The sequence below is a fragment of the Macaca fascicularis genome, chromosome 18 (genome assembly GCF_037993035.2).
Source record: "Macaca fascicularis isolate 582-1 chromosome 18, T2T-MFA8v1.1".
Lineage (NCBI taxonomy): Eukaryota > Metazoa > Chordata > Mammalia > Primates > Cercopithecidae > Macaca > Macaca fascicularis.
In genome coordinates, this window is record NC_088392.1 from 44,132,193 (window position 1) to 44,155,476 (window position 23,284).

General features: G+C 46.2%; 1 protein-coding gene and 1 long non-coding RNA gene across 2 annotated transcripts in view; one reads left to right on the forward strand and one right to left on the reverse strand.

Moving 5' to 3' along the window:
* LOC123570074 (uncharacterized) overlaps positions 1-23,284 on the forward strand; it is a 97,821-nt gene that overhangs the window by 50,947 nt on the left and 23,590 nt on the right. The window lies entirely within an intron of this gene.
* The window catches only part of SLC14A2 (solute carrier family 14 member 2), a 195,875-nt gene continuing 172,964 nt past the window's right edge, over positions 374-23,284 (reverse strand). Inside the window, exons 11-20 of the mRNA XM_015439931.4 lie at positions 18,836-18,958; positions 16,216-16,298; positions 15,017-15,176; positions 14,101-14,290; positions 13,648-13,776; positions 12,621-12,813; positions 9,077-9,224; positions 8,309-8,443; positions 2,741-2,790; positions 374-1,437 (exon numbers count right to left, since the gene is read on the reverse strand). Coding sequence (XP_015295417.3) covers positions 1,237-1,437; positions 2,741-2,790; positions 8,309-8,443; positions 9,077-9,224; positions 12,621-12,813; positions 13,648-13,776; positions 14,101-14,290; positions 15,017-15,176; positions 16,216-16,298; positions 18,836-18,958 — 1,412 coding nt within the window. The 3' untranslated portion in view covers positions 374-1,236. The remainder of the gene's footprint in view (positions 1,438-2,740; positions 2,791-8,308; positions 8,444-9,076; positions 9,225-12,620; positions 12,814-13,647; positions 13,777-14,100; positions 14,291-15,016; positions 15,177-16,215; positions 16,299-18,835; positions 18,959-23,284) is intronic.

Consider the following 23,284-nt stretch of genomic DNA (forward strand, 5'->3'; position numbering starts at 1 on the left):
AAGGTCCGGCCACATGGAGTTCCACAAAGAAGGTTTGTGGCTCAGGAGCTTGAAACTATAACCAGAGTGACTAAACAAGAGTTACTAGCCACTCAAGACTGGCTTGATTTGTAATTTGGGGGCACAAAGCTAACAGACTCTACCCTAAATAGTGAGATGGGTTATTAACAATCTGTGCTTCAACTCAAACAGAAAACCATATCCAAGGTCATTTCTGTGTAATTCACTCCATAAGCAAATCAAACCCTGTTCTGATGATTTTGAGCCCATCCTTGTCTCTTTTCAGGCACATGCTTGACCGTGGAAAACCCCTCAAGTAAGCAATGTGTGAACCTCTAGGTGAGCCCCATTTTAAGAAAACCCTGATGCTGACTTGCAAATTTAAACAGTTTAATGAGAGTACGATTATGAATATTACAAAGGGAAACACATTTGTTTATAACATGATTTGAGTGTTGATACAGATCAGTTTTCATCTGACACCTCCAGAAATATTTCTGTAATGTAAAGGAAAGCACATTGGCATTTTCAGTGAATTTAGATTCCTAACCCCAAGTCTGGAGAGCATCTTCCCATAACCCAAAAATAAAACTTTATAGAACGTTAACATTCTCCTGCCTCTTCTCGGGTAACCCTTCCATCCTTGACTTAAAGTAATTACTTGTTGTCATGCTGATTTCATCAGACTATAGAAGAGAGAGAATAATCAACACTTCTGAGGTGGAAAGGACTTTCACATCCCTCCCTGTCATGAAACTGATTAAGAAATTGAGGCGGAGAGTGGGGAAGGACTTGCTCAACATGGTAGGGGCTCGTTAGCAGCAGAGCTGGGGCAGAACCAGCCCTCTTGCCTTCCGGGCTAACACACAGCTCCTGGTATTGTGCTTTCCATATTAAATGACCGAGTTGTGTGACCATGTCGCTGACCTCTATCCCTTTCTTGGTGACTTCTCTTTAAGGATGAGGCTTATTTCACAGAAGAGGGCAAGTTCCCCTCAAAGGGAGCTCTTATGGAACAAACTATGGGTATAAAGTTTCAACTAAACATATCTTTGAACAGCGTTGTGCATCTTAGAAAAGAGAGGTTCTGGAATGGTGACTACATACATGTTTCTTTGTGTTTGGGGAGAGAATCCCAGAGCAGACCGAAGGGAAGGCTAAGTGGTCTCTTATCCTGGGGACCTGGACTGCCTGCTGAAGGCTGAATTTACAGTGATGTGTTTTAGAGAGGGAAACTTAGGAGATGTCGTAGGCCTGGTACTTTGTTATGATTGATGCCCTTCTGTTTCTCTCCTGGGACAGGTAGTAGATGCGGTTGGCCTCTGGGTAGGTGACTTTGCTGAGCGGGAGCTTGTAGATGGCGGGGTTGTTGGTCGTCAGGAGCAGGAAGGTGAGAGCTGAGAGACAGAAGGGCCAAGTGCAGGGTGGCAATCCAAACTGGGGGGAAAGAACACAGATAAGCCTTGGTTATATCAGGTGCTTGTGCTGTTTTAATCAGCCCTTATCAATCACCTACAGCCCTGGGGACAGGAGGGGCTGCTTTATGGGCATTGATGAAGATACTTCATTGATGACCAATATAAATAAAATCATGCCAGTGCTATTCATCTGCATTATAACAGGTGAACACATAATCTTCAAAATGCAACCACTGGGAACCCTAATAGTTGGGCTAATATGCCCTCATGTAGAAGTCATCAAAGCATAATATGCCTTTTGTAGAAGCTGTGTTTTGTCAGAAGCTGTGTTTCTGGCCAGGTTAGACTTCTAACTCTAGGAACTATGGTCATCCTGTGTCTTCTCCCATCAGCCCCTGTTGGAGAAGTGTCTTTTGCATCTAGTACAATGAGTACTAGACTCATCACAAAACTGTACAACATCAAGTGTTTAGCTGAGGTGTGCACAAATACAATGAGGCCCAGAAAAGAGATTTAGTTCACTGGGAAAGACAGGATAGTATCAGGGAAGGCAAATTCTACTGCTTAGAAAAATTCCTTCCTATGCTAAGTCCAAACCACCCATTTTCACTAAAGGTAAGGGAGAGATTTAGGCAGGTGTGACTAGAATGCCCACCCCCTCCTTATCCACAGGATCACCTGGACTCCTCCTGGTTGTCCGCGCAAAGTGTGCCCTTGTACCCTTATCTGAGAAGGGGAGGCACCAGCTGCAAGTGGGGCCCTGAGCCCTCTGCACTGGGGTTGGGGGCCAGCATGGGCTCCTCCTGACCTCACACATCACCCTACTGGAGCCCAGATGAGGAAGGGGTTCCCAGACTGGCCCGTGATCTTAAGCTTCAGCTCTGGTTTCTCTCTGGCCTGGCTGGGGCTTGACTCCCCTTCTTCTATGGAGAGGAGCTGGTTAGTTGCCATGGGGCAAGGATATATGCTGGCTCACAAGCTAGCTGGGCAGACACACACAAATTAAATAATAAATATTTAAAAATATTTACAGAAGACGATAGAGAGGAATTTGATTTACAAGATAATGCTCCTCAAATTGTCCTCTAAGGAGCTCCTGGCCTACTGATGATAGGAATGGATTGGCCCATAGTTGAAATGTAAACTTTTGGGGCCTGGCTCCCTCTGCCTAGCAGGTGCTAAAGTGAGTAGCGTGACTTGAAATGAGGGAGATGAACTGGGGAATGGTTCTTAGAGGAGAGAGGTTTTCTGCAGGTTTGGGGGAAACCAAGAGGACACCAGGAAGGATGTTGTAGGCACGTTCTGAACCTGTGTCGACTCACCACAGATAACATGTTATCCAGGGCAGCGCCCAGATAGGCAGCAAACAGTGCTAGAAAAAAAAAAAAAAACAAAAAACAAGAAATAGACCAGTAACTATTTAATAGCACCTCGAGATTGGTCTACATATTCTCTTCCCATCAATTTTATGCCACAAATGCTATCTCTAAGATTTTTTAAAAATTTGAGTTATGTTTCCGTTTCTTGGCAGCTTTAAAAGTGTTAAATTCCATGCAAATGCCGGCGCAGCGAAGACAGCAGATGAACTTGTTAAAAAGGGCCAGAATTGAGCTGTTACAGTTCTCTTGGGTCCCACCACCTTGCATTCCAGTAAAGGAACATTTAACAGCATAAACCATAAATGAAAATTTTACTATACGGTGAAGGCAAGTGAATCCCAGAACTCCCTACTGGAATATTTCATCACAAGTTATTAACATAATATGGGTTTCTAGGGAAGAGCAGCATTCTGAAAGCTTGAGGAAGACTCGACATGCCCAGTGCCTTGTCGTGTAGCCCCTATGGAAGGTACGATGAGGCTGACCACTGGGAATGAGCCCGGTGTCAGCAACAGGGGAGAAGCTATTAAAATGTGCTAGTGTAATTGGCCTTTGCTTCCAAACCCTTCGTTTCTCACTGAGAGCATTCCAGTTGTCCTTAGGATTATATTAACAAGAGCTGACCTTTATTAGTGTGTTATTGTATGCCCAGCTAGTAGCAATACTACCATAGCTTTCAGCATTCCTACAGTGTAAGCACTATTATTGTCATCATTTCACACATGAGAAAACTGAGACTCAGAGAGGTGAAATAACATGACTGTTTGGCCTATATTTCAGTTAGAGAAGTCTCTTTTGTTTTGGAGGTGGAGATTCAAGGTGGAAGAGTAGATGAGGTTAAAGAATGAGTTACACAGCCGGGAGCAGTGGTGCATGTCTGTAATCCCAGCACTTTGGGAGGCTGAGACTTGAGGATCTGTCCTCAAGTTTGGGAGGATCACTTGAGACCAGTCTGGGCAACAAAGCAAGATATAATCTCTACAAAAACCAAAAACATTAACTGGGTGTGGTGGCATGTGCCTGTAATCTCAGCTACTTGGGAGGCTGAGGCAGGAGGATGGCTTGAGCCCAAAAGTTTGAGGCTGCAGTGAACTATGATCATGCTAGTTACTGTGCTCTAGCCTGGGTGACAGAGCAAGACCTGGTCTCAAAAAACAGCAAACAAACAAACGAAAGAGAATGAGTTCCATGAGTTATATGAAGTGGAGTGTGCGGCTGTCAATGGGCATCATGGGTCACATGAGGCAGCTTATTCTCTGAGAGCAAACAGGAGCCCATGCCATCCTTTGTGTTTGCTGAATCCTCATTAATTAACATACATCACTTAACTAGAGATAATAGAGCTTAGCGCTTACTGGATATTCCCTATGTGTCAGCATTATTCTCATCATGTTCACAAATGATCTAATTTGATCCTGACAACAGCTGTAGGAGTTGGGCACTGTGAGTATCAGGCATTGAGAGTTCAAGCAACTTGCCCAGGATTACATGGCTAACCAGTGGCAGAGCCCCAGCCATCTGGCTCTGCGAGTGGGCTCTTAACCCGCCTCTCAGATCTGAGGTTGAAAAGACAGAGGCAAACCAAGCACCACCAAGGCCCCAGGATAAAGGGGAGCCAGATGGCCCGAGAGGGACTCTGGTGTTGGTCTGTGAAGAATGGAAGATTCCAACTCCATCCATCTTCCCTGGAATCCAGAGCCAAAGGATTCATTCTCTCTCCCTCTTCCCCCACTGATATTTGCTATTTAATCAAATTTGGTGGTGTTACTAGCAGGAAAATCCTCTGAAAACCCCGCGTGGACTCCTGTGTGGCTGTAGGGCTTGCAGAGTTGGGAGAGAGGAGGAAGGCTAGAAGAAGGAAGACGAAATGAGACATGCAGCCTGCCTGGGCTGGAGGGAGAACTGTCCGTCTCAGATGATGTGCAGAGCAGGCTGTGGTGGAAGGAACCTTTGTGACAGGATGCCTGGCCACCTGGCCTGTCTTATCCATCACTGACTGTGTGATGTTGGAAAAGGGCCTAACCGTTCTGGGCTTGAATTTTTTCACTGGTAGAGAAAGCACTGGCTTTAGGAAACAGTGTGGTGTCCTGAAAAGAGCACAGTCTTTTACAGTCAGGCAGACCTGACTTCAAGCAATGTATTTAGCTTCTCCATCTGTGAAATGGGGGTATTAATATCATCCACACACTTTACAGGGCTGGAGGGAAGATTAAATGAGATGGCCTGTGCCAAGGTTTCACAGCTCCAGCTCCGTGGACACCTTGGACGGAGAAATTCCTTATTGTAGGGGGCTGTCCTGTGTATTGTAGGGTGTCTAAGAGCATCTCTGGCTTTTACCCATTAGATGCCAGTAGCACTTCCCCCAGCCTCAGGTATGACACACAAAAATGTCATCAGACATTGCCAAATGTTCCTGGGGAAGGGGAAAATCACCCCTGGTTGAGAACCACCAGGGCAATATCTGACTTAATTTGGGCATTTAAGATTTGTTTGTTGAACATGAATATTCCTTAGTGAATAAGCAGAACTTGGAGTTGGTATCCAGGGATATCCTGTAATGTCCTTTCCCAGCTGGTATCCTAGATATCCTTGTCCTCTGAGACTCTGGACAGAAGTTACAGCTCCAGGCTCCAGATGCAGCCACCTGCCCACCCCGCTATGCCCCCCACCGACTCCCCAACCGGGCCACCCGCTCTGATCTTACGTGGAGTTCGTGGGCCACTAAGAGAGCCTAGAGTGGCACAGTCTTGACTCTGAATCTAAAAATTTCAGGACTCCTTGACTTTTCATTTCTAGCATTCAAACTTTTAATTTTTAATGGGATGAGGCCCAAACCAATTTAATAATATAAACGATGACTGATTTTAAAGATAGCTGAGCATTTAGAATTTTTGTCATTGGGACATTTTTATGGAAGGAAGGAACTTAGGCATAGGTCTAGTTTCAGATCATGTAAAAATGCCAGCCTATTAAGAAGTTAAAGTTAATTTAAATTAAAATATTAACAGTGACATTTATTTCCAGTGGGGCTGTTCTGCCTGTGAAGGAGCTATCATTCCCTCCTGCTCTCACTGCCTCCTGGTTGCCTATCAATGGGCCCTACACACAAGTAAGCTTGACTACACGTTCCAGATTTTCTAGATGGCCTCAACTTCTTTTTTTCATTGAACCTATAAAAACATTTGTTTGTGAGGCTGAGTGGGCAGATCACTTGAGCCCAGGACCAGCCTGGGAAACAGTGCAGCCCTGTCTCTACAAAATATATATATAAAAATTAGCTGGGCATGGTGGTGCATGCCTATAGCTCCAGCTACTCAGGAGGCTGAGGTGGGAGGATCACTTGAGCCCGGGAGGTTGGGGCTGCAGTGAGCCGTGATCATGCCACTGCACTCCAGTCTGGGCAACAGAGTAAGACCCTGTCTCAAAACAACACCAACAATGAAATGCCCCCCAAACTCTACTTGTATATGTTATAGACTGCTTTCCCATTTTTGGTCTATAAGTATATCACTGGATGCTTCCAGATCTTTCTTTAACTTGTAGAAGGAGGGTTGACTCTACCTCTGCCCACAGGCAAGTCCCTTTACCTCCCTTAGCCTCAGGCACCATGGCTACGAAATAGAGCGGCAGTTTTCAGCTTCTTAAAATGATATAATGAAGTAATATTTGGAAAAGTGTTTTGGTGAAAACCAATAAATGTCAGATATTATTACTGTGTAGTCTGTCTGAAAGTTCAAGGATCCACCTAAAAGGGCTTAAAATTCACTTTAGTGTATTTTCATGTTTCCTGAAGTCATCAGGCCCGTTGGCACTTTTGGAAGATGATGTGACTCGGTTTCATTGAAGCCAATGAGTGCGCCTTGGTTTATGAGAGGCTTCAGAGAGAGGTGCCATGCTGGGAAAGGGGGCGGGGAGTTTGAGTTTGGACTGAGGAAGACCTATCTTCATGTCTCAGCTTTGTCTTTTACTACGCAGTTGAGCCGCTTCACCTCTTTGACAAGGCTGGGACTTGGGGAGGTGAGTGAAGCACCTGGGGTGCAAAATTTCAGGTGGCCTTCACTCTCAGGGTCACGGGGATATGTCAGGGTCATCACTTGCTTGACTCTGAGAGTAAGCACCTCCTTAAATTTTGCATCCCAGCTGTCTCCCTTGTCTCACCTTAGTCTTGCTCTTTGACACAACTTTTCCTCGTTTGTAAAATACGAATAGTAATACCAACCTTGGAGAATTAGTGTTAAAGGTAGAGACGAGGTATTTAAAATCCCTACTTCATGGTGGGTGTTAGGTGAATGGCTACCCTTTATTTCGGCAATATGACAGCTACTATTTTTTTTTAAAGTAACTACAGTGTGCTGGCCTTAGGTTGGGGTAGCAAAAAGTAATTTTAAGAAGAGCAAATGAAAAAGACAGCAGCTTTACCCTTCGTATCTTGTTTAGAGTTTGTGGTGACTGTCATAAAATGCAAAAGAAAATATATCTACAAATTATCTTAAGGAAACAAATATATGGCCATAGCTGATCCAGAATATCTTCCCTAGCAAGAATATTTGGAAAATTTTTATTATAAATGTATTTTTAAAAATAAGTTTATAGGCTGGGTGCGGTGGCTCACGCCTGTATTCCCAGCACTTTGGGAGGCCGAGGTGGGCGGATCATGAGGTCAGGAGATCAAGACCATTCTGGCTAACACAGCGAAACCCCGTCTCTACTAAAAATACAAAAACATTAGCCAGGAGTGGTGGCAGCGCCTGTAGTCCCAGCTTCTCAGGAGGCTGAGGCAGGAGAATGGTGTGAACCTGGGAGGCTGAGCTTGCAGTGAGCCGAGATCGCACCACTGTACTCCAGCCTGGGTGACAGAGCGAGACTCCATCTCAAAAAAATAAAATAAGTTTATATAGATAATGTTCACAGAGTCTACGGATGTACTGAAATAGAACTTCAGTTTTAAATGTTCTGCTCAAAAGGAGTTTTGTTTGGTTTCTGTTCATATAACATCAAGAAATAAAGGATGGTCAAGGATGAGGACATATAAATCTAACAACTTGTTAGAGTTGATCTAATTTCCTGGGACTCTGAACCAATACATAACAAACAGGGGTCATTTGAAGGGCCACAGCTAATGTTTGAGTGCTTAAGGTGAAACGCTGTAGATGATGTAAATCACCCAATTCCATATGTAAGGAGTAACCTGCATAAGAGTTGCTCGGTCAGTTTGCTCCAACCCCCTCCAGGAGAGTAGCAATCATGGGAGACAGCCCAGGAACAACACCCAAACCTCCACCACTGTCTTCATGTGACTGAACATTGTGTATTCGGTGAAAATAGCATTTAATCTATTAATTACTAAATAACCATGGAAGACAGTTTTATGTAAAAACCCTTTTATAAAGGAAACAAGTCCTCCCATCCATATTTGGGGGAGTAGCAGAATTTTCTCAGGGTGGTTTTCTCTGCCAGGATAGAGAAAGGTCTCATCTGAGGTCATCAGGGAATTCTGTGGGCAGTACCTACCGCAGGCGATGGCGAGGAGGTGCGTCTGCCAGGTGATGACGTAGAACATGCCTCCTATCGCTATGCATGCAAGGGTGCTGTTGAAGCCACACAGGCCGAAGTAGATGGAGTCAAAGGGCGTCGCAATACTGAGCGCTGTGAGAGAAGGCAGGCATCAGGGTTGAGTCTAGGGTCTTATGGGGCCCATCTGCTGGCCCTGAAACCTACCACAGTCCTCAAAGCCCAGAGCCAGTTATCTTCTTAGGTAGTTATACAAAAAGGACTTTTGGCTTTATTCTGTGAAAAAAACATCTAAAGGAAACAAATGGCCATAGAGTCCCATGAATACTAGCAGTTAAGCTGGCATGGGTTGAAGAGCTTCTCTGAGTAAGGACAGAAGTCTGATTTAAACAGCCCAGAGAATATCCTTCCCCTGCCAAGAAAGAGAACCTCTCCTTCATTGATACCTTAATTCTCTAATGGAGAACAAATCTTTCTTGTTGTCACTGGAGATGACTTAACATGTAAATATGCCTGGAAGAAACTTCTCCCAAACTTTAAATTTATACTAAGGTGTAAATGACTAACACCAAAGCCTTTCTTGAGGGCAGCTGTAGCTCAGAGGAGGATAAAGGGACTAGACCAAAAATAGAGAAACAGGGTACAACAGAAGGAGGGAAAGTTCACAGGAATCAGCAGGTGTAGTGTTGAAGATGAAAGTCACCATTTTATTTGGAGCCAGCCCCAGGCTCTAACCCCCTCACAGCCCAGGGAAGTGAGGACACAGACCTGCTAGCATCCCCACGGTGGATCCAATTGCTGCATGCAAGCAAATGAGAGGTGAGGATATGAACAGAGCTGTGAGAAAGATGCCTCCAGTCCAGGGGTTATCACAGCCATACACTTGGCCAATTCCAACGGGGATGGCTCTCAAAAGCTGTAGGCACAACAGGATTACATGCTTATTATGGAGGCAAAAGAGACAACTTGACCTTCGCTGCAAGAGACTTGGCACCGAACCCTCCCTGCTAACATTTTGCAACAGATGTCCAAGATTTTTATTTCTATTCAAATAGGTTAACTTTTAACAGGAACAAAAGCTTTATTATCTTAATATTGAGTTCTTAGAACACTGATGGGTTAGGATGTTGAGTTTCCTTTATTTAGAAATATGAGTGTAAGACATTTATTCCCCAGGGAAGAGAACCTGAAAACTTTTCAAAGTAGGGTACTATTCTTTAGAAAAGTAATATATGTCTGATCAAAGTTGGGGTTTAAAAACCCTTTGCGATTTTTTTTTTTTTTTTTTTTTTGAGATGGAGTTTCACTCTTGTTGTCCAGGCTGGAGTGCAATGGCACAATCTTGGCTCACCGCAACCTCCGCCTCCCAGGTTCAAGAGATTCTCTTGCTTCAGCCTCCCAAGTAGCTGGGATTACAGGCATGTGCCACCATGCCCGGCTAATGTTGTATTTTTAGTAGAGATGAGGTTTTTTCCATGTTGATCAGGCTGGTCTTGAACTCCTGACCTCAGGTGATTCGCCCGCCTCGGCCTCCCAAAGTGCTGGGATTACAGGCGTGAGCCACCACGCCTGGCTGTGATTTTTTTTGAAAAGCTAAAAAGATGATGAGAAGGCGAAATATTAGACAAAAAAATGGCCCTGTGTGTTTTCAAGAACAACATGTTTGGGGTGTGATTGTGTTAGTAAGGTCTGGAGGAGGAATTGGACTAGTATCTATAGGAGGGGCCAGGAGAAGGTAGTATCGCCCAGCATCTGCTGTTTTGATTAGTAAACCCCCGGGGCACCCTGCTTGATTCCATCCTCCACCTATCTCCGGGGCTGGTGGGACCTGTCTGAATGGAAAAGCACTTGAAAAAGTCTGGTGCCATGTGGGCACCTGCACAAGGGTCCTAGAGTTCCTGGAAATGCCAGCTTCCCCAGCCACAGGGACTGTCTTTTGGAGGGTCTGGCCAAGGCCCTTGGGCAGGAAGCTGAGGAGAGGCAGTGTCCTGGGGCGAGTCTGTGTATAGGTTATGGCAAGGATGATCTTCTCTAGAGAGCTCTTCCCGCTCGGCATGGCGGGGGAGGGAGATCCTGCCGCTTGGGGGCCCTCACACCACAGTGAGTGTGTGTACAGGAGACCAGCTGAGTGAGTTAGGCTTTGGGCTCAGTCTCCTGTTACCCAGGGCAGAGAACAGAATGAGGGCTCTGGCCTCACTATGCAGGGTAAAGGGGACAGGCGAGAGAGAGTTGTATATACAGAGGCAGCAGCATGGGCAGTTTTGTTCCCAGCCAGTTGTACCCTTCAGGGGGCTCTCAGTGGTCACAAGAGCAGAGGAACCTGTGGGGACTCAACATTACTGGGAAGCTTAGACTCTCCCTCTGAAATTCACCGCTTATTTATCAGAAACTCATGGCTCTAATTTGTCAAAAAGACAAAACATATGAATCATTGTTATAATCTATTCAGTTGGCCAGAAAGTTACTTCTTAAAGAACAATGCCACAAAATTGAATTTTTCTTTCCTGGAACGCTGGTGGAGTGGTGATGGCGGTGGGGGTTCTCAAGTGTTTGTACAGGATTATTCATTGTTTTTCCATTTCTATAAAATTTCAAAATATCTTCTCAACCGAAACTGTGACATAGAGAATGCAATATCTAAAATCTGCATTTTCTAACATCATTTCCCCATAGCATACCACTTAGAGCAAGTTTGTCTCCAAAAGATATTAATTGGGTAGACTAAGAATGGGCAGCTTAAGAAGCTGAACTGCCAGCACAGCACCTTTTCTTGTTTCTGGTCCAAGAAGGTCCTCTCACACCCAAAATGATCAACAAGGATGCAACTAACACAAATAGTTCTCAGCCAGGTGCAATGGTTCACACCTGTAATCCCAGCACTTTGGGAGGCTGAGGTGGCATGATCGCTTGAGGCCAGAGGTTTGAGACCAGCTTGGGCAACATGACAAGAGCCGATCTCTACAAAAAAATATAAAGAATTAGCTGGGTCTGGTGGCACATGCCTGTAGTCCCAGCTACTCAGAAGGCTGAGGCGAGAGGATCGCTTGAGCCCAGGAGTTTGAGGCTGTAGTGAGCTGTGATTGTGTCGCTACACTCCAGCCAGGGTGACAGAATGAGACTCTATCTCCAAAACAAACAAAAAAAACCCCAAAATCGAATAGTTTTCTTGCTAAATACTGGTGCTTCTCAGTGTAAATTCAGGGCTCTTTCTACTACACCACACTGTTGCTTACTGTGGAAGGCTAAGAGAAATGAGGCATCATTATTTCAGAGAAAGTTCCTTCAACAAGCCCAAGTGACTTTGTGGTCAGATGATGAGTTGCCAATAACGAAGTCTCAGAGTGAGCGCCAGACTGTGGGGCCGTTTCGTGTAACGGAAAGTAGGAGGGCCTCGGAGAAAACATGCCTAGTTAGATAAGGCGGCTGGCTAATGGGCACATTTCTCCAGGCTGACTTAATGCTGTGAGTGCAGCTTCTTCTTAATCACCTTGGCTGACTTCCAGAGGTCAGGATTATATACAGAATACTTACTAAAAAAAAAACTTTAAAAGCTCTGTTATATGCTTCTTAATGAAAGAACACCTGTGCTTTAAAACCAACGGCGTGGTGTAGTAGAAAGGGCCCTGAGTTTACACTGAGAAGCACCAGTATTTAGCAAGCAAACTATTTGATTCTGGGGTTTTTGTTTTTGTTTTGGAGATAGAGTCTCATGGAGTGCAGTGACACAATCACAGCTCACTGCAGCCTCAAACTCCTGGGCTCAAGAGATCCTCCCACCTCAGCCTTCTGAGTAGCTGGGACTACAGGCATGTGCCACCAGGCCCAGCTTTGGGGAGTGAAGGGAATAAACTCTGGAGGTTGGAACAATGACTTCTTAAGCCAATAGATGGTAGCATGGTGTGTATGACTTGAGTGATTCCGTGTACTTGAATGAAAGAAAATACACAATGTAAGCTGTAAGCCTCAAAAAGACTTTTTAAACATCCACAAAGAGCCCAGGCCTGGAAGTCAGGAGGCTGAAGTTCTAGTCTTGACTTTGCTCCTCCCTAATTGGTTGTAAGACCTAAGGCAGGTCTCTTAACTCAGCCTCAGTTTCCTTCTCTGTGCTATCATAAGGTGGGACCAAAACTAGCCCTTTTTGCTCTCAGAAGTAGAAAAGGGTGGCAGCTCATGAGATATGTATGTAGCATGCCTGGTACCATGTAATTGTTAAGAATTATTACTTGCGGATGTTTCTGATGTGCAAAATATGCAAATGCCATTAATATCCAGTGTGGATAGACACTGCCCTTCCTCCTTCCGTGATACATACCAAGGGTACTTGGACCTCTGACCAGGTGATGTTGGGTGTGGCGGATGCAGGCTGCAGCAGCGTTGTGGGGAAGAAAAGGTTGTAGTGACCCGTGGCTGCCAGGTACAAAGTCACTGTGATATTGAAGGGCAGTGTGAAGACTGGGAGGTCCCACTTGCTGAAGATGGTACCCAGGGCGCTGGAGAGGATGGGGCTGACGGCAGAAGAGATGCTGGTCAGGAAACCGCCTGGTCATAACACTAGACTGCTGCAGTGGGGGCTCCCTGTGCCTTCCTAGAGAAAAGCAGCCTGCTGGGTATTCTCTGGAGCCTGACTGGCTGTGAGCAGGTCTTTCCCCGGGCCTCTTCCTCCCTGCACAGTGACAGGGTGGGGCACCCAGACTCAACTTCAGAAGGGGATACAAGGCAGGCGGTCTTAGAACTTCCTTCAGGAGTCCTACAGCTCCATCTCCAGGCATCAGGAGAGAGGGCAGGTTGGGGAGGCAGAGGAGAGGGAATCACATTCATTCAACAGATGCTTTTTGAGTGGCCGTGTGCATTGGCTTTGTGGCCAGGGTGCCCTGTGTTTTCTCAACATGGGGTAGAGCAGGCACCGAGGGCTTACCTGTGGCTGGGCCTTCAGCCTACCCTGGGAGATGGTTTTGGTCTGCACAGGAGTGCCAAGGATTTAGAAAAGCCGGGCTGGGGGAGGGTTGAAAAGATTTCGAGAAACTGACAGGACCCTATAGTGCAGCTCTTAACCAATGTGGGCCTCGGTTTCTTTCTCTGTGCTCTCGCAGGGTGAGACCAAAAACCCTTTAGATTAAAAAAAAAAATACTGAAGAGTGGTCACTAATGGGATACTGTGTATAGACCTAGCATGGGGCTGCCATGGTATAAACTTAGTCATTATTTTCAGTGGGCATTTCTGATGTGCAAGCTAAATACATCCCACTTTAGCGTCACATTTAGACAGACGGTCATGGGGTTGGGATGAAAAGGTTGGTGGCCTTTGATATGAACCCACAACCCCTCAAAAGCAAACTTACCAAGACATGGACATGATGATGACGGGGAGCAACAGCCACCAGTAGTAGTCACCTTTGTCTGAGAACACGGCCATCAGCAGCCCCACCAGCACCCCATTGTAGCCGTGAAGTCCTGCCGCGATGGCCGACCTGGCAGGAGAGGGAGGGGCAGGTGGAGCAGGGGCTTCCCCAGGGCCTTTTACATTTTCCTATTGAGGCAGATTCTTTTTACCTGGGACCTGACTACATACACCTTCAAACAGACCAAGCTTCTGGGAGTGGGGAGGGAAGACAACCCTATGAATCTTTCATCTTTCTCTAGACCATGTGTTGCTATGACAAAACCAGGCAACAGTCATTTTTAGTTATCAGTGTCCTTATTTTGAGGGTTTCTGAGCTGGGAAGAGGGAGAATGGTCCCCATGGGGAGTGACTTCTTGGCCGCATGCTTGGACCCTGAGCCTCTGGGACTTACTTGTCTTGATTCAGGATGAGGGCTGTCAAGGTGGACATGATGGTACCCAGGCAGCCTGAGATGGCCCACCAGGGGTTCTGGATGAAGAGGCCGAGGATGATGAGGATGCCGCTGAGGGGGTTGTTCACAAACATCACTTGAGATGTGCCTCGGAGGACCCAGTCAACGAACTGGAACACTGGGGACTTGTCTGAAATGGAAGCAGGGCAGGAAGTAGGCGAGTGCTCTGTGTGGGCGGCTGTAAGTGGGCAGGCAGAGGGTGCGAGGGCATCTGGATGTCCGAAGTGGGTTTGCAGAGAGCCCGCCACCTGCTGTCACCTGCCACCAAAGACGGTAAATAAAGAACCCAAGAGAGCATCTGACTGCCAAGGAAACTCTCGAGGCCCGTCTCAGCCGGATGTGACCTTCAGGCTGGTTTTCTGGCAGGGGCGATTAGGTGCCCTGAGCTGTCTCTGTCCCCTATGGTGGTACTATGAATTTTCAAGAAAATGTTCTTGCTGCATAGAGGGCATTAAACCCATGGGCTGAGCTCTGGAAGGAGTGCTAAAGAGAACCTATTGGCATGGTAGACACAGTTCTCCCACGAGCCATCCAGATGGTGTTTTTCTAGAATGCTGGCTCTAGAATCCCAATGCGAAAAACACCCGTCTGCAATATTTAGATGGGATATTTGAGATACCAGAAGTGTTATGTTCAGAAATGAGAGCTCATGAGCTCACACTCTTACATGTATTGCTATTTATATTCCAAGAGGCTGTATGTCTGTTATAACAGCAGAACTCCCAGCTTTCAGGAAAGACCACAGTAACCGAGCGCAGTCTAGTCTACAGGGAACCCCCATGGCAATAGGTTTCCTGGCGATGGGTGGAGGTGACTTTTTAGGGTCAGGGTCCGTGTTGCTCTCATAAAATTTTACCTTTGAGTCCCTCTCCACACTCCTTCATCTCTCCTGTGATGTAGCTGAGGGCTTTGCTAACCCTTTTCCCACCAGCAACCATAGAACTCCGAATCCAGGATGTCTCGGAAATGTTTGTTTCCACTTTTATCTCAGCGCTCTCCTCCATGGTGTCCAGATCCTGTCCAGGACAGAGATAGGCAAGAGTCTCCCACATTTGGTGGTTCTTACACTGAGAATTCATGCTCGTGGTCAGTCAGGGACCAAATAAGATTGTCATTTGGTATTTCATTAAATTACAATTTAACATTCTCCCTGCTTCTGTAGATTAGACTGTCTTTTGTTTGACACGTTACCTCATCTAATAGGTTAACTACTGTGAGGCACAATAAGATAACATCTTGACTCTCATTCTGTAGATGAGGACTCTGGCATGTGCAGGTTCTCATTTTTGAAGGTCGAGGTCAAACAGCAGAACTGAGTTAACCATATATTTTTAGTCTTTTTTTTTTTTTTTAAAAATAAAACATTAATAGTCTTTCCAGAAGAAATGCCTTTCTCCCTGGCATGTCCAGTCTTTAAGATATAACTGTTCATAAACATAAGGGTATGAAATTGAACATGGGAAGATTCTGTTTTTTTTTTTTTTTTTGAGACGGAGTCTAGCTCTGTCGCCCAGACTGGAGTGCAGTGGCGCGATCTCGGCTCACTGCAAGTTCCGCCTCCCGGGTTCACGCCATTCTCCTGCCTCAGCCTCCGGAGTAGCTGGGACTACAGGCGCCCGCCACCACGCCCGGCTAATTTCTTTTTGTATTTTTAGTAGAGACGGGGTTTCACCGTGTTAGCCAGGACGGTCTCGATCTCCTGACCTCGTGATCCGCCCGTCTCGGCCTCCCAAAGTGCTGGGATTACAGGCTTGAGCCACCGCGCCCGGCCGGAAGATTCTGTTTTTGAAAACAGGCACCAGCTTATTTCCTAAATGCTTGAATACTGGGTTTAAAGGAAGCCTGATAATAATTCAAATAAAAGGAATATGAAAAGTCACAAAGTAAACTGTGAAAGAGACATTTTTGTCCCAGGTAATTACATTTCAGAAAATATGAAGGCAAGAAAAGTTTGCCTAAATCAGAGAACCTTGTTTATAGCTCTCAGCTCCCTCATCTGCTGTGGGCTCTGTGACTGCAGGGCGCTGTCCCTGATCCAGGACACTCAGTACTCACAAGCAGCTCCACTGTGGGCTTCTGGTGTTGATAGGGAAATGGGTCTTTGGTTTGTCTCTCCTGGTGTTCGCCTTTTCCAAACACTGGAGTTAGAAGGAAAGAGGACCATCAATTAGGACACCTGTACTCTGGCACCTCAGAAGCTAATGTCCTGCAAGGCTCAGGTGTTAGACTAAGCAGTATTTCCTGTTTCTCCTGAGGAAGCACAGCATCATGGAGCCTTGCAGCAGCTTGAAGCCTCTTTTGTTCTTTTACTGGTCATGGATCCATCCGGGCCCTCGCTTTGGGGAAAAAAGTATACATCTTCATATAAACAGGGCATGTTACAAGGAATTTAGGGAGCTCAGAGATTCCACTATTAATTAAGAAGCCCTCATTTAGCTCAACCTTGATATTTTTTTAGATGAGAAAACAGCAGCCTGGAGAGACAGTGACTTGTGCTTGATCCCGGAATCCAGGGTTCTTTCTCCTGTTCCACATGGGGAACTTGCAGGTGAACAAACAAAACAAAACAAACAAAAACTTGGATATTGTTGAAGCCCTTCACTTCCTGTTCATAAAGTATTAAGCTGCCTGAGCCATAAGCCATGAGCCATGCATGATCTGTGTTTGAATTTGCCCATGATTCTCCTCACCTGGATGACCTCAGGCTGTTCTGTTTTTTTTTGTTGTTGTTGTTGTTGTTGTTTGTTTGTTTTGTTTTTTAAGGTATTGTAGTAGCAATGGCTGGTGGGATTAGGACAAGAGACATCCATGTAATCTCTTGAAGCAGATTTTGGCAAGCCTTTGTAATTCTAGAAAACTCTTGTAATGTGGATCTAAACATTTTTTATTATTACAGGTTATTTACTTTTAGAGACGACCAGTTTCAGTAGAGTATTGTGCATCATGAAAGATGTTCAGGCCCTTGGAAGTTTCCGTCTTGATGCTTTGGTTCCCTCCTGTGGTCAAGTGGGAGAATAGCAGGCTGGGCTCTGACCCTGTGTTTTCAGTCTGAATTGCCTGTTGCCCCGTTCTGCACTCATGAGTCATCAGGGTGTCACTAGAAGGGATATATCAAAGGCACTGTGTTCCCACTTCTGAAGGGGCAGGGACTGCAGATACCAGTATGGTTAGGAGGTGACCCTATTCAGGAGAAACAAATTCACTTTGAAAGCTTTGAAAGGAAGAGTAGGAAGCAGAGAGGATCACTTGAACTTGGAGGCCTGTGTGTGTGATATCCCCACTGACCCGCTGCTTCTGTCTGAAGCTCCTCTCTGCCTGCCAGTGCTGTGGGGCTCTCTACTATGCTCTCCCCAATCCCAGCCCCTGTCCTAAGACGATGTTAGGAGGAAGTTATGAAGCCTTTGAGGCAAACCATGGTCTCTTCCACACTCTGCTGGGGAACCCTTGTCAAAGACAAACTCCTGAGCTACAGGGGCCCTTGAGATATGCAATGTCCTTGGCAATCCCCACTCCACCTCAGGTATTTTCCCATAGTCATTCCAGGTCCAGTTCTCTGGGCTGGCTGACTTGTGGTATGAAATGATGAGACTTGGAGGAACTGGAGAAAGAAGGTCACTCAGGCATCTTCTGGGGAGCATGAGATGTTGCACTAATTCGGGAGTCACTTTTATTCCAACAGTGGGCTTAGTCTGCTGTGTGACTCTGGGCAATGCTGCCCCCGTATCTGGAGATTGGGGGTAGGATTAGCTTGTCCCTGTGTCCTGGATCTTCACGAGGCTGCTCCAACCTTGCAGCTGGTTGAGGAAATCTCCCCAGACTCCTCCCTGTTTGCTGCCACATGTTCTCAGCTTCCAAGTCCAAGTTTCTGGCCTCCACTTATTTAGCTTTAGCGGTCCTTGGATACCCTCTTCCTGGCCTTTGGCAGCCCTTTCCCCACCATGGGTCTCTACCTGTGCCCTTGGCCTCCCCACCATTGCCATAGGTGAGAACTTTTCATCTATAGCCTCCTAGACCAGTGGTTTTGGATTTGCTGGCGAATTGGAATCTCCTGGAGAGCTTTAAAAGCTCCTAATGCCCACCCAGGCTGCTCCCCAGATGAATTAAATGGATGAGATGCAGGTAGTTCCAATGTGCAGCTGAGTTGAGACCCCAGAAGCTAACTGCCTGTCCCAGCTTCAACTTCTCGGAGACCCAGCAGGCATCCAGACACATCCGAGGAACTGTGGCCTTGGTCAGAGGTCAGGTATGAGAGGTCAAGTCTGACTCCAGCCAGTCTCCCCACCACCCTGTGAAGTAGGTATTGCCATTGTCCCTGTTTTTTTTTTTTTTTGAGGCGGAGTCTCGCTCTGTCGCCCAGGCTGGAGTGCAGTGGCCGGATCTCAGCTCACTGCAAGCTCCGCCTCCCGGGTTTACGCCATTCTCCTGCCTCAGCCTCCGGAGTAGGTGGGACTACAGGCGCCCGCCACCTCACCCGGCTAGTTTTTTGTATTTCTTAGTAGAGACGGGGTTTCACAGTGTTAGCCAGGATGGTCTCGATCTCCTGACCTCGTGATCCGCCCCTCTTGGCCTCCCAAAGTGCTGGGATTACAGGCTTGAGCCACCGCGCCCGGCCGTCCCTGTTTTATTAGAGACTAGGAAGGCAGGGATCCAAGCGCGAGGGGGAGGAAATGCACACCTTTGCTCCTCCTCCGAATAGATGACCGCTCGATGTGAAATACACTCCTGTGCTCCGACAGCACAGCCTCCGAGGCCTCCTGCACCTTTGGGCCCGCTGTGCGTGGCTGCTCCCCGCTGCCTCCTAGCCAGGGGCAAAATAAGACAGGTCAGTGTCCCACCTGGTCCACGCCTGAGAGCGCCAAGCAGCGAGCCAGGAAAAATCACACAGATGCTGGAAAGGAGAGAGCGATGAAGTCTGAAGCTGGAGTAGTAATTGTATCAGTCTCCGCATAAAACACTTAGCTCTCTATTTCTCCCATTGAAACTTCTGCTTCCTCTCCCCACAGTAACCCAAGTTATAGCCCATCAAGAGATGGATGAGCAGCTTGCCTTATTTCTCCAGCAAGGAAGCACTCTAAGACCCACTTAACTGCAACTTGCACTGGCACGAGCAGGTGGTAGCCAGCGTCCTGGACTTCATCTGTGGCAGGGAGTCCCAAAGCTGCCTGCATGTTAGAGTCACCCAGGTGCTTTAAAAAAATGCCTGAACTCCACCCCAGACCAGTTTTTCAAAATTAACGTTTTGAATGCCCATGGTATTTAAAAGATGGTTCCAATATGCAGCTTGGGCTGAGAACTGACATCGGCTCTTGCTACTCAAAGTGTGGTCCCTGGACCAGCAGCATTAGCATCATCTGCCTGGGAGCTTGCTAGAAGTGCGGAATCTGAGGCTTTAACCAAGACTGATGGAATCAGAATCTGTATTTTAACAACATCCACTGGGAGAATTCTGTGCTTATTAAAGTTTGACCAATACCAATTTATGGGGAGCTAGGAGTCCTGAGTCTGTGATCACCTACAAGAAGCTCTCTGCTGTACCTTGTTATCTTCAATTTTCACACTATCAGGAAAGCAGAGCACTCTTACCACTTGGGCTAGGGTTTCTCAGTGTGTGGATCAAGAACTGACAGCATTGAATTACCTTGGTGTCTTGTTAAAGTGCATGCTCCTAGCCTCACCCCCAGGTCTCGTAATTGGAGAATCTGGTGATCCTGGGGAGTATGCAGTTTTAACTTGCTCTGCTTCGGGCTCCAGTACACACTAGAGTTAGATGGTCCAGCAGCTGCTTGGAACAGTAGAAAACATTCACACTGTTACATCTGTACACTTTCTGGGTTGACGCACTTGGCCCTTTCAGTAGTGCCTTGAACAGAAGGGGCACTATACATTATCACTAAAAGGAGGAAAATGGAGGCTCAGAGTGATTTCTTTAGCATCCTATAAATGGAGAGTCACGTGACTCAGCTCCTAATCCTTTTCTCTGCATTTTTGCTTCTCAGAGTCTGGTTTGTGGACCAGGGAGCTTGCTTGGAATTCAGAGTCTCAGGCCCCACCCCAGAACTACTCAATTTGAATTGGCTTTTAACAAGATCTCCAGCTGATTCATGGGCATACGAAAGCTGGAAAGCACTGGGGTAGCTCCCACTGCTTATGTAGAAACAACTTTGGCAAAGCTCAGAACAGAGCAGGGCCAACAACTAGAGAGTCTGTGGTGCATGCATGATTAAGGAAAGCAGGTCTTGTCTACACTTTTTTTTTTTTTCCTAAGACAGAGTCTTGTCACCTAGGCTGGAGTGCAGTGGCACAATGTCAGCTCACTGCAACCTCTGCCTGCCGGGTTCAGGCAATTCCCTGCCTCAGCCTTCCAAGTAGCTGGGATTACAGGTGCCCGCCACCACGCCTGGCTAATTTTTGTATTTTTAGTAGAGACAGGGTTTCACCGTCTTGGCCAGGCTGGTCTTGAACTCCTGACCTCGTGATCTACCTGTCTGGGGTTCCCAAAGTGCTGGGAGTACAGGCGTGAGCTACAGCGCCCGGCCTTGTCTATATTTTCATGCTGAAAGTTAACACACCTGATCACGTCCCTTCCCTCTGGCTCAGGATAGAGAAGCAGCTACTGTTTCAGCATCCTGTCCAGGGGTCAGTGTCGAGCTATAACTCCTGAGGCTGAGAAGTGCCCCTCTACTCTGCACTTCAGAGACACCTGGAGTGTCAACTTGTCCTGGGATGCCTGTGCAGGCAGGGTTCATGCAGGATGAGAACTGAGGGGTATCATTGTATCACCTGACCAAGCAGGGCATTCTCCCATAGTGCCATTCCCCAGAGCACATCTGCCAGACTGGGAAGGCACCTCTGCCTTTCCACTGCTTCTTGTTCCTCATATGCCAAGTGTCTGCTACCCCAGTTATCCCCTTGGTAATCCTAGTTTGACCTTAGAATCATAAACTCAGAACTGAATGGGAGTTTCAAGATCACAGTTCACCTTCCTAGTTCAGAGAAATTAACTCGCCCAAATCATACAGTTCATAATCATGGCAAAGCTAGGAATTGCACTTGGGTCTCTCAGTTCCTAATTCACTGCTCTTTCCACCCTGAGGCTGCATTATATTGAATGGCACAGACCTGTTTGGTGCAAGAAAGGAGTTTTCCTTTTAGTCTAGGGCCTGAACCTGGATATCGGAGGGCACGACAGACATCATTTACTAACCAGTAATATTCTTCATATATCCAAAGAGGTACTGCAGTTTAACGAAATAAGGCAACATCTACCTGGAAAGTTATTGGTTGTTAAGATACTCCAGATTTGTCCACTGAGGAGTCAGCCATAGTAACACAGGTGGAGAGTGCTGAGCTTGCTGGTGGAAGATCTTTGGGTGGGTGGGTGGGTGGGTAGGTGATTGCCCTGGCAGAGCTGACAGATGGCTACAGAAGGCCAGTGGCTGAGCCTCCACTCCCTGATTCTTCACAGTTAGCAGCCCAGATTCTGCGCTATGTGTTCCCAGAGTTGATGGCCCAGTTGCAAAAATCAAAAAAAAAAGTACCTTTCTCACGTGGCCAAGACTGGAGTGCTGGGCTATAGACCAGCTAGGGAGGGCAGCAGCTCCTCACGATGTGGCAGCCAAGAGTTGAGAATGGGAGAGGGGAACAGATGCCACAAAGAAGATTGGAGATAAAATAGCAAACTTCTCAAGGCTGTGCAAACACTTACAGTGAAGGTGACAGCAATTTACCACTGGCCTCTGGGACAAATTCTTAGGACTTTCATCATGGATAAAGACACTTTCAAGAATATTATGAACATGTCTATCACATGTTTAGAAATGAGATGTGCCATTGGTGAGGTGGGGAGAAAAGAAAACAATAACGCTGGCTGGGAACCAAAGTCACTAATGTCTGCATGGTGTTTTGCAAGTCACATAATCTCATTCACAGTTTCCTCAATGGCAGGCATGAAATTCTCCCAGAAAGAAATATACAGACCCTGTAGGGTTGACCTTGCAAACCCAAACTGTAAATGATGACAGATATCTCAGGGGTACCTACCATTTCTTTCTCATATTGTTATGGAGATGAGATAATGCTTACAAAATGCTCTGGAAAATAACTTTGCAGTGTTCACACATTAGGCATCTCCTGAGGGAGGACACATTCCTCTGATGGAACTAGGCCCCTCTGCTCCAGGCAAGATAGTTCCTTATCCTTAGGTCACACCTGGCATTTTACACCTACCTGCACTGCCTCTTACCTTGCTAAGAGTTAATTACGTGTTCTTGACTATCACCTTTATATTATGGTGAGATCTTTGACAGCCAGGATTATGCCATTTTACCTTGGTCCCCCACTAACTATCATGAATCTGGTATACTGTTGGTACTCAGAAGTGTTTGTTGAACACATTAGCGAGCGATAATTATCCTATGACATTTTAATAGTTTTTTGAGACAGGGTCTTGCTTTGTTGTCCAGGCTGGAGTGCAATGGTCCAATCATAACTCACTGCAGCCTAAAACTCCTGAACTTGAGTGATCCTCCCACCTTAGCCTCCTGAATAGTTGGGACTACAAGCATGCCTCACCATGCATAGCTAATTATTATTATTATTATTGTTGTTGTTAGTTTTTGGTAGAGCCAGGGTCTCATCATGTTGACCAGTCTGGTCTCAAACTCCTGGGCTCAAGTGATCCTCCTGCCTCGGCCTCCCAAAGTGCCAGGATTACAGGCATGAGCCACAACATCCAGCCTGCATTTTAATTTCTGAATAGCATAATGGACAAAGTCATTAGATATTTCAGGGTATAAACAAATTAAAAAAAATGTATCTTAGGGTAAATGTTAAATGTTTGATAGACGTTGAAATACAGATGAGAGTCCTTCATAGGCTGAAAAAAGTTATAGCTGAATTGTGTACGATTTTGGAAATTGCAGGGCAAGGACTGATTATTTCTAGTGTTATTTGGATAAAAGAGTAGAAGTTTATAGATGGTGATATAATGGTTGGTCATTTATGATCAACTAACCAGAAACCTAGGAGCTCTGAAAGAGTCGCTAGAAGAACTCAATTAATGAAAGACAAGAAAATAGGCTATTGAAGATGGGGATCTGGCTCCCTGTGATTTATTTTGGTTGCT